The sequence below is a fragment of the Manduca sexta genome, chromosome 14, assembly GCF_014839805.1.
Source record: "Manduca sexta isolate Smith_Timp_Sample1 chromosome 14, JHU_Msex_v1.0, whole genome shotgun sequence".
In the NCBI taxonomy this organism is placed as follows: Eukaryota; Metazoa; Arthropoda; class Insecta; order Lepidoptera; family Sphingidae; genus Manduca; species Manduca sexta.
In genome coordinates, this window is record NC_051128.1 from 5,294,820 (window position 1) to 5,311,385 (window position 16,566).

At 32.4% G+C, this 16,566-nt stretch overlaps 3 protein-coding genes across 9 annotated transcripts; 1 reads left to right on the plus strand and 2 right to left on the minus strand.

The window, feature by feature from the left end:
* Positions 1-148: 148 nt before the first annotated feature.
* On the plus strand, positions 149-4,648 carry LOC119189262 (putative uncharacterized protein DDB_G0282133). The gene is made up of 4 exons (XM_037438417.1): positions 149-378; positions 563-669; positions 759-3,072; positions 3,861-4,648. The coding sequence occupies exons 3-4, from the start codon at positions 1,034-1,036 to the stop codon at positions 4,639-4,641; spliced, it is 2,820 nt and encodes a 939-aa protein (XP_037294314.1). The 5' UTR covers positions 149-378; positions 563-669; positions 759-1,033; the 3' UTR covers positions 4,642-4,648.
* Positions 4,649-4,720: 72 nt separating this feature from the next.
* Positions 4,721-11,430, minus strand: LOC115456076 (interferon-inducible double-stranded RNA-dependent protein kinase activator A homolog). Of its 7 annotated transcripts, XM_030184958.2 has the most exons (10): positions 11,214-11,430; positions 11,094-11,125; positions 9,791-9,985; positions 8,802-8,955; positions 8,597-8,714; positions 8,465-8,491; positions 8,230-8,360; positions 7,579-7,739; positions 7,029-7,163; positions 4,721-6,860 (listed from the first exon to the last, which is right to left on the minus strand). In XM_030184958.2, the coding sequence occupies exons 2-10, from the start codon at positions 11,094-11,096 to the stop codon at positions 6,612-6,614; spliced, it is 1,173 nt and encodes a 390-aa protein (XP_030040818.1). In that variant the 5' UTR covers positions 11,097-11,125; positions 11,214-11,430; the 3' UTR covers positions 4,721-6,611. The 7 variants fall into 7 exon arrangements, with proteins under 7 accessions (XP_030040818.1, XP_030040835.1, XP_030040808.1 ...); XM_030184975.2 differs by lacking the exon at positions 8,465-8,491 and having other exon boundaries at positions 11,214-11,429; XM_030184948.2 differs by lacking the exons at positions 11,094-11,125; positions 11,214-11,430 and adding an exon at positions 10,741-10,978.
* Positions 11,431-12,672: 1,242 nt separating this feature from the next.
* Positions 12,673-16,151, minus strand: LOC115440066. Its single transcript, XM_030164213.1, has 4 exons — positions 15,151-16,151; positions 15,003-15,071; positions 14,113-14,202; positions 12,673-12,741 (listed from the first exon to the last, which is right to left on the minus strand). The coding sequence occupies exons 1-4, from the start codon at positions 16,135-16,137 to the stop codon at positions 12,673-12,675; spliced, it is 1,215 nt and encodes a 404-aa protein (XP_030020073.1). The 5' UTR covers positions 16,138-16,151.
* Positions 16,152-16,566: the final 415 nt, after the last annotated feature.

Here is a 16,566-nt window from a genome sequence, read left to right on the forward strand (position 1 = left end):
TAAGAATATATATATTAAGAATATTCTTATACATGAAGACTTTTAAGTAGATACTCGTAATAATATAATATCATTATAGGTAATTGGTACTTGTCAAAAGTAGACATATTTTGCTTATAAAAACATGTACATACATTTCCAGATAATGAATAAGGGACCTCCTGCCGGAAACACTCTAAGAAAACAAATTACCTTTTTACCTAAATATCATCTGAATATAACGCCAAAAAATGAAAGAACCATTACTATAAACTTAGTTTTACAAAATCTATGCTATTTGTCTGAAAATATAGAACACTTATCTGCTGGCGAGACACACAAAACTTACATTATAGTAGGCGATTCGGATAATGATTTGTTATTGTTAACTTCTTTCAAGTAAGTGCTTTCTACTTTTCCAATACTAAAACTGCACGTGGTTTAATTAATTTCTTGAATGCTTTTTTTTAAAAAGGTTTGTCTTAGGTCATAAATTAAGCTATAACAAAGTCTTTAGTATTAACAACTTACGTAATTGCTGTAATATAAAGAACTTTAATAATTCGCCTTAAATATTTCGCAGAGACAAAGATCTGATAAAGATTTACGGTGGAAGCATCACGTACGAAATTACTAGGAAACGCAACTGCGAACATAAAATCTTCGTTCACTGCGTTAGTTCAAACTTCGGTAGATAACTTTGACATTTAAATTATTACTCAATACTTAAATTTAAATATCATTGCCGTCTATTTAACCAATTTACTATTATATTGCAGTTGGCATTGACGCACAATGTGAATTTACGTTTAAAGATTTAGAAACTCCACTCTTTACAAATATTCCGACAAACACGAAAAAGGTATGTCAGAAGCAAACGTGTATAACAGATGTATTTAAAGAGTGTAAGAGAAAAAATGAAAATAGTCCAAATAATCCACAACACAAAGACAAAAGGAAACGTGACAGTACTATTGTTAAGAAGTTCAACGAGCTTAAAGAACCTTTTAATGAAACATTCGATACATTAAATAAAAATATCAGGCAGACTAATATGGGAACTGAAATCTCTAATGAAACTACATTGCATAAAATCTCACCTGCAAACAATACACAAATTCTTGATATAAATGGCGGGAAGAATAATACGAATAACTTAAGTGAAAATAGCATAGTCAATTCAACGGAACCATTACTTAATCTAGAAGATAGCGATGAAGAATATATAAACGATGACAAACTAAACAGCATATTAGATAATATTGAAAGTGAAATTTCCCAGATGAATAAAATACGGAAAACCCAAATGTCAACTTCGAAAACGGTTCCAGGTGTAATTCTAAGCACCAATGATCCAACGAAAGAATTACCTGTTTTCAATAGTTCTCAAATGAATTTGCACAAAATAGATATTAATCGGCAATTTAATGGTAAATTAAGAAGCGATTTAGAAACGTATGCCAATATGCAGAAAACACGTAAAGCAAAAAATTTAAAAAGTAATTATAGTTTTATCGATGTATTGGAGAAAAATGATGCAACAATAAATGAACAAGAGAATAATATGATTGATAATGCTACTGGATTCTCTAGTGCAATTAAATCTAATATTGATAAGTACCTAGAGACGATTCAACACAGTTCAAAAGATTCTGACAATACTATTAACCAGATATTACAAAATACAAACAATTGTAATCTTGCAAGTGAAAATATGGCTGATAATGCTACTGGATTCTCTAGTGCAATTAAATCTAATATTGATAAGTACCTAGAGACGATTCAACACAGTTCAAAAGATTCTGACAATGCTATTAACCAGATATTACAAAATACAAACAATTGCAATCTTGCAAGTGAAAATATGGCGCAACAACACAACCAAGACGATACAAGTAAGAGGTGTCATAGTTCAGATCGATATTATAATTTAAATATCCCACATTCCAGTAACGCAGAAATATCCGTGGATATTCATAATTTGGATGATATCGTACACGAAAGTATTCCTGAAAAGAAACTAAATATTGAATCACTCCATACAGACAACGAACTTTCTGCAAAATTCAGAACTATTGAATCAAAGAACTTAATAAATAACAATACTTTAATGAATACTTTACAAAGTAAAACTTCATTAATAGCAAATGCAACTGACTGCCACAATGATCAAAATATTTTAAAATCGGAATCGAATATTTATGATACAAACATTAACAATAGTTTTATTAATCGGATAGATAATAACAGTAATTATGAAAGCAACAACAACCTGGTGACACAAGACAGCGATAATACTGAACCATTAGAACATGAAGAACAAAGACTAAATGAAGACAGATTCACTAAACCGAAACAACACACAGATTTTTTTGATTCAAGTGAAATTAATCAATTATCAAGAAAGTTGTTTAAAATTGAAAAATACGCTCGGATGACAGACTGTATTAGATTCACTGCCACCAGCGTGAGTGTTAGGTCATCAAAAAATTTTGTTCATATTATAAAAAAGTTGAAAGTAAATTTAGACATATCGAAAACTATGCTTACAAATAAAATGATCAATAAAGACACTATTCCTATAACAAGTGACCAATTCACTAAAACTGATGATATTCTCAGCATGAAAGAACCTGAAATAGCCACTAACGCTTTACTGCCTAGTGTATATAAAGCAATAGAACAAACAACCGAACCTATTAGCACTAATAATTATAAAGATTTAGAACATCTACAAATAAGTCAGGATGAAAGCAATGAAATAGAAAATATTTCGAATGAATATGGTAACACAACGCCTAAATGTTTCACATATGTACCTAAAGAAACACCAATGATGTCTACATTTGATAATCTTAAAGAAACAGCATGTGACGATGGTCCGTTAAACAACAGTGGACATATTACAGAAGTTAATAAAATCAGCATAGATAACAGTATCAATAAAGATTTAACTGACTTGACTACTAATAATTCAAAACAAATAAGCGAATCTGATTATATTATAGAATGTGACCAAAATAAGATGTCTGCACAAAAATGCGAAGGCAACAAAGTTGCTGATATTTTGAAAAAATATTCAACTCTCTTACGGTAAGATTTTTGTTGTTATAGTTTAGGCAGCTCATCGTACCTAATATTAAGTAGGTGTATTCATTACGTTTAAACAGCATACAAAACGACAGAAAAAAATTCCTTATATTATATAAGAATACCTAGACCACGCGATGATCTGCTGTCGCTTAATAATATAATATAATAATTTCAGCCCTGTATTATATACTTGCCCACTGCTGAGCACGGGCCTCCTCTACTACTGAGAGGGTTTAGGCCTTAGTCCACCACGCTGGCCTAGTGCGAATTGGTAGACTTCACACACCTTCGAAATTGCTATAGAGGACTTCTCAGATGTGCAGGTTTCCTCACGATGTTTTCCTTCAGCGAATGATAAATTCACAAAGATTCACCTCAAAATAATATGTAAAAATAGCTACGTGGAATTTCATTGTACGAGACGGTGGCAATATGCCCAAAATTTAAATAATTATACTAATTTTAAATTTCTGTTTTAATATAATACAATATATAGAGGCTGACTTTATACTGAAATATTCATAATATAAGATAAATTTGCTCCCTATATTTCCACGTCGATGGAATGGCAAATTTCGATGAAATATGCTGCAGGATTTACTTAATTGTTCTACTCTATGTATTTTGTTTTTCTTAGGGAGGACGTAGGTATTCAGTCGATTTTTATTCTGGTGTTACGACTTCATTTCATACTTAAGTATTTCTAAATGTCTTAGTATATGGAGCGTAGACCTTTCCTATGCGGAGCTTTGAAATGCAAAGCACCTACTTTTTTTTTCCTTTTCCAGTAACAACGGTACTGTATATAACGTTAACCAAGACTTGAATAAGGCCATAACTTCATCACAAAAAATCAATAGACAGGAAACAAAGCCTGATAGGCCATTTAAAATAAGTGACATCCAAAATCTAGACATAGATTTACCCCAGGGACTTATAAATGAAATATCTGCAGATACTAATAAATATGCCTCAAGATTTTCTATTAGGACCAGCACACCTCAATATGAGGAAAAATGTGCAGATGTACAAACATTCACTCGTTTAAACTGCGCAGAAGAAATAGAACACCCAATACAAGTAAAAGAAATGGAGAAAAACATTTTTGAAAATGCGGATAACGAATTACAATGGGTCCCTGAATATTGCCTAGAACAAACATCAGATTTCAATATTCATGAATCAATGTTTGACCCTAAAACTATATTGCAGTGTTTAGATAACGATAACAACGACGCAATAATCGCTCCACCTCCGGAATTCTGTGATGAAGTAGATGACAACTGTATCAAAGAAATATCTACGATCACTTTAGACAATGAAAGCAACTTTGATATATTTCCAAATGAAGGAAATTTAGAACTTTTACCATGTAAGGAAATAGAATCTCGGGTGGTATTTCCCAAAATGAACTATAATAGCTGCGCAGATATGAATTTAATACACATTAGTTCTACTATCAACCGAAATCAATCAACAACAAATGAAAGATTACATATCCCTACATTTTCAAGACGTAACAAATTAAATAAGTTTAAATTTTCTCAAAAAAATAAAATGAAAAAATGAATGTAATTTAAATATTTGTTTCTGTTAAACTGTTTTATAACTACATTATTTAAAGGTTCAAAGTAAATAAAACAATAAATAAGCAACACCAAATTTTATTGAAGTTAGAGCTGAAATAATGCATAGCAAAATTAATGTTTGTTATAATAATAATATACGGAATTGCATTCTAGATAGGCAAATGGTGATATTGTATAATGAAAATATTCTAGTTATCACTATGATTAATCCGAAGATTAATTACAAGAAGTAAAACCAAGACTCACTAAACATAAGAAATAATAAGTTAACTTGATTGTCCCGACGGTCGGACAAAATTTCATTTAGTTGGTCTTGGTTGAACAGAACTCCAATCCTTTACTCGAGTAGTCTTTTCTAACTTGAACAGTGCGATGTCTTACAAGGGCAGGTTGAACCCACACCATTCAATTTAAAAGAAACTTGGTGCGTGCAGGATCCTCGTCATTGCCTGGCATGCGTATGCAAGCACCGACGACGACACTGTACAGGTAGAAATTGTTACAACCTCTATACTTTGCATTAAAATAATGCCCATTTTCACAGGCAAGGGATCCTAACTTCGCAACCTCTAATTCCAGTGATTTATTCACACAAACACATAGTTCTCAGCCTCCCTGCAAAGTTTTCCATCATGCGTTAAAAGAAAACCTAGACAATCACTGGTACAATGTTAAATGAAAACCATCTATAATCCTGCCTCACACGCGTCGCAATAGTAATCTTCAAGTTCCAACCCTTGCACTTTGTAAAAAGTTCAAGTGAGTTGTCGCGATATCGGAGCTTGTTACAAAGCAAAGGTCGGCCAGTTCGTCAACAAGACATTTCTAGCTGAGAATATTTTTTCCGTTTAATGCTCAGCATGTTAGATAATGGCGTAGCACACAACACAAACTAAATTTGTGTAAACATGTGGGTGCCTGTTTCAAAAAAAAATACAAAATATATTGTTTACATACTTACATAATATTATACATTAAAAGCTAAGACTGACTTTAGGTTACAATTTTATTTAAGATATAATGCAAAAATCATGCCTAGGTAATGCTGAATATTAAACTGGAAATATATAGTTCACACTTTTTTTTTATTTTTTATTATTTATATTATACTTTTTTTGTATTTTTTATTTTTTTTTAATATTTAGTAATTTCCACGCTGGGAAAATTACACTAATTCTATGCAAAGTATAGCTTGTATTTTGTTACATGACCACTCCATACTTTGTTTCTTTTAAGTTTACGGGCTATGCCATTTACCCTCGCATATTGGCAGTAGTAGTACAAGTGAGAAATCACTTGCTAATGTACTTACTGAGGGCAAAGGTGTACATAACAATAACAATTTAAGACATAGCTAGTTTGAAAAAAAACTATATTAATAGACTGTCTTCTGAAACTCTGTTAATGGACACATTAATTTAAATTCTTCAAGGATTATAGGAAATACATAAATACATATACAAAGTCATTGTTAATGAGTAAACAAAGCAACCAAAAGGTTAAAGATGCCAAAATCAATGTTCTAAAATTTTAATATACTAGGTTATATATACTACATAATCGTTATATTATCTAATTGTATAAAATGTTTATGGGGCAAAATTTTTGAACTGGTTCAGCAAAAGATAAAATCTGTTAATCATCAAAAAGACATAAAAGGGAAAACAATCACAAGTAAGATACTGCAAATATGCCAGTTATAAAGCATAGCCCGAAGTGCTGTTGCACACAGGCATTATGCCATTACTCAAATGGGAAGTGGTATAAAGTTAAGTATAGGCTCAAAACCTAGCGACATCAATCACAGGCTCACAAATGTACTATGTGCTCCTACAAAATGACCGATAAAAGTAATTTGCTTTAATAATGAAGCTAAATATTTTAGCTGTTAAATTTGCACATTACAGCACACTTGGCGTGTTGTGTTGATGTCGCAAGATATTGAGACATTCACTTCTTGGTCATGATTTTCAGGTATTCCAGTGCATTTTGGGCAGCAGAAGCCTGGGCGTCTTTACTGGTCAGACCAGATCCATGGCAGACAGCGACTGGCAATGTGGAAAGCTGGACGAGACACTGGCAGAGACCAGTCATAGACTTCTCCTCAATGTCCACATATGTCACCTCAAATGATTGCTCAGAAGCAATTTCTTGCAAAAATTGCACAAAATTGAAGTCCTTGTTGTTCAATGGCGTCACCTGTAAAAAAAGTGATTTCCAAATATTAACTCAAATCATACCAGATAAAATCTCAACTATTACTAATACTGCCATCAATAGCATGCAAATACGTATAAAAACGAGCAAAAAACATGTCGGTTATCAATTCACGAAACACACATGCGTAATAATTAAAACATGTCGTACCTGCAACTTGGCCAGGTTGGGGCCGACAGACTGTTTGAGGTGTTTGTGAAACTGCGACACCTTGTGGCTGTGACTTGTAGTAAGAGTGGAGATTTTACTATCTTTCAAGTCGGCATAACGGGCCGCAACGCCGCCCTAGAAAACAACACGGATTATAAATATCGAGTTATATTTTTGAGCCTTCTGTCCATTCACGCCTGTATAAGCCGACCGAAAGATAGTAAAACACCTGGCCAAGTGCTAGCAATATCCTTTCAGGGGAATGATACAAAAGAACCACCTAAACAGCTATGTGCGTTATTATTTGAAAATGTAAATATTAGTTAGTAACATACACAATTACACTGTTTTTTTAATGAAAACTAACATTCACTTGGAACATTTAGGATTGAAATAATTATAAAATCTGGTTTTATCATTTACTTTCTGAACTATAAGTCAAAAATCTGTATAGGATAATGTTAAAAATTGCTGAATTTGTGGAAAATTAATGATACTAGTATGTAAGGATCAGAAAATAGGAATTTAATAAAATTGAAAGTAGCATTACCTCTTCTTCAGGCTGGAAAGATTCTGGGGGATTATCCTGCAGAGCCTGCCACATCTTGTAGGCAGCTTGACGTTTAGCCAGCTTCTTGGACTTGCCTGTACCTACTTCACGGCGTTTCAGCAGAGTGCAAACAATGGTGAACTGACGCTCATGGGGCAATCCTAATAAATAATAGCATAAAAGGTTCTTTTTAATATTACTTGTTTAAATAAAAACAATACAGTTAATATATACAACTAGGTGTTGCTCACGGCTTCACCCATATGAAAGGCCGTTCCAGCAACATTCCCTACAACATTGTATGAAGCTAGCACACAGTAGGTAAATCCAAAAAAATAAAATTCAGTAATTTCTCATGGGAGCAAATTACCAGGATAAAACGTACCCTATATATGTATTAATCTAGGACATTATCAATCTATGCTTACATCTGAATCAATTCAATAACTTCTGCATTAACTTCTAACAAACAACCAAACATTTCTACAAACTTTAACATTTATAATATTAGTAAGATATTATTATGTTGTTCTAGGTAATCTACATAGTATGGCACAACAGCAACTTCTAGAGTTTACCACTCCCTACAAGCTCAAGTGATATTCTACTTTAACTTTATATCAAAATGAACTGTTCACATTATGTACTTACGCCTGTTAATATTATCATCATTCTCGGCATGGTACGATGGTGGAGGCCAGAATCGCGACATGCACAACTCTTGTAGCCAGCCCACGGGATTACCCATCAACTTGTCTTCAAAAGACGACACAACTGTGCCACTGGAACAGATAAAAAAAAAAATATTCCCAATACAGGAAAAAGCTCTTTAATATATAGAATTACTAAAAAAAAATAATACTCAATAGGTATATTAAAAACATACTTGCTCATAAGTCCAACTCCTTCTGAGCTACAGACAAAAAAATTACATTGGAAATATAAACATCACAGCAGGGTTTTTTTGAAGTTGTATCTTGATGAAATCCAATACATTCTTATAGTATAGTACACTTACGGTTCTGGCAAATTTCCATTGGTGGATTGGTCAGCAGGAGCCGCTCCAGTCAACTTATCTAAAAGAGCTTTAGCAGCAGAGTGCTTTGCCTCCTTCTTGGAGCGGCCAGTCCCCATAGCTAAAATAATATTTAAAGTGATTAATAGTAGTATATCTCAATAGCGAACTTTTAGTATGCATTGTAAATGTTTGCTTAGACACTTACCAGCTAAATCGGCAACAGTTACTCGGTAACGGAAGGTGGGTTCATGGATCATTCCTTCGATTTGTACAAGCTCGTACTTGGGTACTGTTCCACGCCTGGCCAAAAGCTCTTGAAGTACCGAAACAGGAGTCTTCATTGGGAGAGATTCCATTTCCTAGAAATCAAAAAAAAAAAACAAACTTAACTTTTTTATACAAAATGACATTGCACATTATTTTATTATTTTAAGCATAGCAGGACTGTGTTTACCTATTAGTCGTTTTTGGCCTCTATAAGGTCTATTTTATACTCTCTTCCAGCAAAACAAAACTGTTTGTATATACCTACATCTAAAAATTAGCAACCATGTGCCAGGCATGGACCTATACGCCACATTGGGGTCGATGCACTTCAGTTGTGTATAAACATTTTCAATAGAGTATAGATTATAATTGACCTTTTGACCTCTTGCTTTTTTTTTTATTGCTTTCAATGACGAGACGAGCTTGCCATTTGCCTGGTGGTAAGCAATACGACCGCCCATAAACAGTAGAAACACCATCTGTTACCTTTAATTACAAAGTATTGTATGATATTCCACTGTGCCCGCCATCCTGAGACATGATATGTCAAGTCTTATTATGTCCAGTAGTTATACTGGCTACAATATTCTTCACACCGAACCACAACAGTCTACACACTGCTATTTGACAGCAGGAATAGGCATTGCAGTGGTACCTATCAAAATGGACTCTCGCATATGAAACCTGTCACTAGTAAATTTGCTTTTATATCTGTTCATTTGTATCAAAGTTTTGTCATAAATCTGCCTCCTTTCTCTAAATATTTTATTAACCATAGTTAATTTTTTATTATATGATCTAGGTATCTAAATTTATGAATTCTAAAAATGCATTAAACTTTATGAAATTAGCTTCAATCATGTGAAATTAATACTTTAATCACAGTTTATTACTAAATATAATAAATTAGAATTGGTAATTATTTACCCTCTTAGCAGCTTCATCCAATGGCAAACGCTCCAAGTTATTTGTAGGTTTGGGTCGGTTTTGATAGCGTCTGCGAGGCCCATGCTGTGCATGTTCTCCATCAGGCCCTCCGCCATGCACTGGCATGCCAAGCACCACTCCAGGTGGCATGCCAGGCCCCACTCCATGGTGAGTGTGAACTACATTTCCGTCCATCTGTTTAATAATAGTCAAAATAATTTTGTAATACTTATTTATAATGCAAAATCTTCTCTTATCATTTTTCTACATAAAATGGAAAAATGTCACTTTAAGCTGGTTTGGGTAGAGAACTAAGGAAACACAGAATTAAAATTATAAGGATTTTTTGGATATAATACTAAAGTTATGGTATGAATTACAATGACAATTTAATTAATGAATCAAAACATTTTCTATGATTCTTAAATATACACAATATTCAATTTGTTCACTGTGTATAAAATTTCATAATTTGACTAAAAACTTGGTGACACTACAGCAGATGGCACCTGTGGCTGGGCAGTGTTCCAATAAGGAAAATTGGTATAAAATCACATGCTAGTTCTTAAAATAAAAAGAAACCAGTATTTTTTTTTGCAATACCCACATTCCTAGAATGCTATATACTATGTATTACTATCCACCTCAATACAAATTAAAATTTAGAATTGCCAGCTCCTAGTTTTCTTTAGAATCATACAACTATGTGAATCATAAACATAGGAGCAAAAGACCACTTGTACCTTGTAATTCAATTAAATCATAGGTCCTTAACCTTATTTCAAGCAGAATTTTTAGTGAAGATGCTAAGCCAGTGGAATGTCTGTATTCGCTTATGTTTACATTACTTCTTATGTCTCTTCCAGGTGGTCTATTATTAAAATAGTGTAAAATCCTCTAACTCAAGGGCATTGGAAAAGCCCAAGACGAAATAAAAATTTTCTACTTACATACATTTTGACTCCCTAAGTTGCTGTTCAACTGACTATTCACAAAATAAAAGGAAAGGCGAAGATTTTTAACACAAATTCACCAAACTAGACTTGAATTACTCCAACAATGTTACGAATAAAGCGATCAATATAATTCACGGCGAACATGTGATTAGTGACATGGCGGCCGGTGACTACATCAAGATGGCTACGCGCTAGCCGCATGCCGGTATCAACACCAACACGATTTTCAACAAACAAACATAGTATTGCATATATTTATGCCGCGAACTAAAAAGTGGCAAATATTTCAATAAACCGTCTTTATAAATTATATTTTAAGATTGCAAATGGATTAGAAAAAGACTTACCATTTTTTTTACTTCTTGAAGTTAATCGCAAACTGTAAAAAAAATAAATACAATTGAACTTTTATTAATTTACACACGTAGGAAACAAATAGAAAAGTACTTCTAATGTTTTTAACATACCGCTAAAAAGCGCCCGCAGGCACGAAGAAATAAGAGGAATGAATGAAATGAGTGAATATTGAATGATGTTTAATTTTGACTGTTTTCAATAAAACAAATAAAGACAAAACTATAATACTATTAATCTTAATAATTATTGTACACCGTGTCGTATTGCAGGTGCGTACTTAAATAATATTGCATAGTGTAAAGCTGGTGCCTCATAATAATAATTGCACTCTGTTCTTGTAATGTCTGTCAAATTGTTTAGAACGGCAGATGTTCATAATTAATAATATTATACCGTGATAAGAACGATTAGCAGTTATAGTTATATATTATTATTATTATGTAGGAGAAAGAGGCAGCTTAGAACAAATGATAAGATTCCAAAATAGTTGATCATTTCTAAGTACATTTTTTTAATGGCAACCCTATCATCACTCACTACCTCAGATGTTCTGAGCTCACTACTACAGAATAATGACATAGCCAAAGAGAATTATAATATATATGGAAAATTATAATATATATGGAAAGACATAGCCATTGAAGCCATTACGAAATTAGCACTCTATAATTTCAGCTCGTCGCCATCAAACAAACAAAGAAAGAAAGAATTTATTTATATTTAGTTGGCTATCTCGGAATAATAATTATAACTAAGTATAGAAGCCATGCTACAATAGCAACATGCACATGCATAATATATTGATATTATATTGTTTTATGGCTTTGATAACGTGTCGGAAAGATTTCTTTCCGACACGTTATCAAAGCCATATTTTATGCATTTGAAAGTTACGAGGTTTTTACCAGTTTTCATGTATTTATTTATGCTAGCAATGGACAATGTCACGACTTCAAACGATATTTCGGTTATATTTGGTACTTTTTTTTTATTCTCGTTTATATAAGTTCGTTTAGAAATTTCTTAAAACGGGTGATTAAAATAATACGATACTCTATAATGAAATCATTTTTATTAGTTTGCAATTAAATTTTTCTAAAACACTGTATAATCTACCTACTAAAAATTTAATATAACTTTACGGAGCTTCCTTATTAGCTTATCTAAATAATACATTTTATTTTAATGTAAGAATTGAGTAAGTAACTAACATTGAAGGTACTAGGTAGGTACTTACGTTAAATATAATCTTATAACTGTTTATTATTTTTAATCAGTACGTGCCTAGTTTGGCCAACGAGTTTTGTCACAGAAATATGGCGGCAAATAAAAAAATCTACGCTTCGTAACCCCATGAAGATTAAAGTAATATTTATAGTTAAAAAAATATTATTATTTTAACGATCTTAAATAAAAACATTATTCATTTCAAGTTTAACCGGGGTCATAAGGTATAATTTTTTGAATTTACCGCCATACTTTCTTTGCCACGAGTCGCTGGCCAAACTGTACTAAAAAAAAATTTGCTACCGCTTACTGCCTCCCACTAAATGAGCTATTGTTTAAATTTTAGGGTGTTATCTTTTTCTCATCCAATTGTACTAATACTATGAAGTACATTATTGCTGAAGCGACCACCTGGAATATGAAATAGATCAGTCAATAAATTGTATTTATTAAAAGATTTTTTTTAGTACTTAAGGTAGGTACGTAATGGTTGGGTACATTTGTCGATTCAATGACTTAGTTAATAATTACCACCGTTTATTTTAGTTAATGCCGTTCGTTAAAAATATGCACATTTTTTATTGCAATTCTAATGAATATTTACGATGATGCGAACACAGGGGCTCAATTAGATCTCACAAGGAAGCTTAAATCACATCTATTTTATCTGGCAGAAGTACCTAATTTTATTCTCTTCATAAACCGGGAATTTCTTATAGCCAATAATTCAACATGTACTTAATAACAATATATAAAATTATTATATAGGATAGAAGATAGGAAATAATTATACTATAGACTAGTGGCCAAAATTCTGTCCGTCGAGTGTAATATATTTGTAAGACATATTATACCTAAATTATTTTTTTCTACGCACTGTTAATTCTCTCCCTCTTTTATTTATTTAGCACTTTATATACAAATGTTTCCAGACGGACTTAATGCCAAAGCATTCTTTACTTATTAATTTATATTATATACATTCCAGGGAGTCTAGTTACCCTATGATTGCAGTTCTTTCCTAGTTTAAATTATGATGAACAAGTCCTATAGAATTCAGCAGTCGGTACTATGAGATCGTATAGTGAAACCAATCCTTTTGCTTCACACTATACTCGACGGTACTGTTCTGTGGTTCAACTTTCTACGCATTTACATGCTAAGAGTTTTAAAGGTTTAAAAAATGTAGTGCAATACCGAATAGAGTAATTTGCCTAAACTTCTCTCTTATAACTGGCAAGTAGTGCTGACGTAGGCGATTCTGCCAATGTCGAATGTGCGAAGAGTACTTGTGTGTATTGGTACTCTAGAGTTTAAAACAAAAAGCATAGCGTTTAAAATAGACTTGAGTTCTTTAGTTTACTCTACACTGTGTGTTGACAATAAACTAAATGTATTAGTTGCCTAAACTTGATTTTTATTTTCTCCCGGCACAATGATAGAAACTAATGATAAACGTGTAATGTTGGTAGTTACTCTACATATTACAACGCGGATTAACACGACGATAAACCTTGCGTACTTAAAACTCTTGTTTGATTATATTTTTAAAACATACATGAATGGTATTACACCTATTATGTATGTGTTGGGAATAAAAATAGCAAACTATATTTAATGTTTTAGTCAATATTAGACCTTTTTTGACCTTGTTACATAGATAAAATAGTAGCTATAACTCGTGGAAGGAAGTTTGCCAAGAAGTAGAAGATATTAGTAGAGTAAACAGTGATGAAAATGCTGGAATGAAAATTAGGTAACTAAGTACTTTACTTGTCTTACCTTAAATACTAAAGTTGAATCTATAGAAAATAATCCATAAACCGTCAGATCGCCACCATAATAATTCATGAGTGTTGAAAAATGTTGAATCTAAAAGCAGCATTTAGTTTGTTTTCGGTAATTATTCGCTATGTTATTGACTAAAGCTACCTGCACGGAGATATACAAGATATTTCATAAAAGTATTTGAAATACAAGCTACAAGATATTTACAAATAAAGCATTTGAGATATTAGATAAAAGATAATTTTGGAAAATGTATTTAAAATACTAAATAAAAAATATGAAGGTATTTTCCAAATACCTTCTAAAAAAAACATAATAGTAGGTCTTATTATCATCCCCCAATATATATTGTATTGCCCCCCCCCCCGTCCGTCACTTGATCATAGCCCTTAAGGTGGTAGCTCAAGGTCCATTTTCATACATTTTGTTTCGGCTTTAATCTGGGTAACTAAACAAGTATTGGCAAGTAAAGAATTTAAATTCACGTCTAGTTAGTGATTAGTTCTCGCAGTTGAAAGAAAAACGTAAAAATAATTAATAATCATGGATATTTCGGCCTTTAAAATTGCCATTGCCAATACTTGTTTAGTTACCCAGATTAAAGCCGAAACAAAATGTATGAAAATGGACCTTGAGGTATCGCCTTAATAAATTAAAATCTTAAGGATACGTTCAGATTTGTTGTTATGACGAGATGCCTTATTGTAAAAATGCATACCTACGTAAATTTGTACTTAAAAATATTTCAGCAAATTTTGTATTTATAAGATTAGATATCAAAGGATTTGTATCTTAATACAAGTAATTTTAAATACAAGTATTTCAAATACTTGTATTTAAAATAAATCACATCTCTGTAGGTGCCTGCAATGTAATGTTCTTACCTCGGCCAACAATTTCATATCATGCTTCTGTGTAGGAATATTATACAGTGCTTGTCCCAGCTTTAAGATCTGTACAGATATAAGTATATGTAACATAACTACGAGAAGTATCACAATTATTTTATTCAGTCAGAAATGGAAAATGTACCTTATCTTTCAAATGATTTCCACAGTTGGACAAGATGTATATTTTCATAATTTGATATAAGCACCAAATTGAGCAATTGACGGTTTCATGCAAAGAAAAGGTGTTTTGAACCAAGCCGTGGTATACTCTATGCATCTCACTCACAATGCCGTGGAAACTTTGCACTGTGGTAACAAGTATCGAAGCTTGAAAAATCTTAATTATTCCTTGTTTAACTTCGTATACTTCAATATAAGTTGCTTCTAATTGTTTTAAAGTCAACGATGCTTTACAATCTACATTCATATAACAATGCGAGACGGGTTGTTTTTTGGTTAGCGCCTTGACGTGGTCAGTTATACTAGATATAATTGCACCCAACATGCACACTAATACGTAGTAAAAACCTATGCTTAGGAATTGTAGTGTTTGAGGCAAATCAAGAGAAAAATGGCATAAGGTAATTTTCCAAGGGGTGTCTGCCCGTGTGCCGTTTATCATGATTTCTATTATGTACAGGCATGTTATAGATATCATGACGGTCCTGACTTTAGGTTGTATAGCATTAAGTATTTTATAACTCCCGCTATGTTGACCATCTGTCCACTTCGCAAATTTATTTAAGATATTTACAAATTTCGAACGATTCAAAAATGTGCAAACGTATGCTACGATGCAAAATAAAATCAACGTAAACATCTCAAATATGTAATTTATCTGTGTCATAAACACATCCATCATTGGGTTGCTTTCATGTGTTATATAAATATGCTGGAGATGCATGAATGCAGATGAGCATAATACTAAACAAAACGAAACAGCGCACAACAAGTTTAAATAAACAGATTTGTTGATAATAACAAAACTTTGATTCCGAAACTTCAAGTTGTATGGAAACAGTCCAACTATAGACAACAGGATGCAGAGTGGCTTCAATGTATCGTTTAAATTGATTTTATTCTCTTGTTTTGGCGCAAATATTAAAGAATTTCTAAATCGCGATAGCATTTTGGTTGGTGAAGCGCAACTTTAAAAGTTTAACTCGGATTGAACTGGAGCCGCATTAGAGTATTAGCCAGTATCTATTAAAGATAATATCGCTCCGTTATTATTTATTCATGAAGGGCCATGTTTTAATGCACTATCGAATAATTATACCTATATCAATACTATGGCATTTCTTGAGTGATTAGAACAACACAAGGGTAGTTATAACATGTAGTACTATGACAACATATCTACTTTATAATATAGAGATAAAGTTTGTAAGTTTGACGGGTTAAGTGAAAATAATCTCGAACTACGGAATAGAATGTAAAAATTCTTTAGGAAGGTTTTGGTATCATGATTATAGATTTCAGCAGCTATCACTGATTCTGCAGCTTTGATACAAATAACAAATATTTAACAAGTCAGCGGTTGTTTCATTTGGACTAC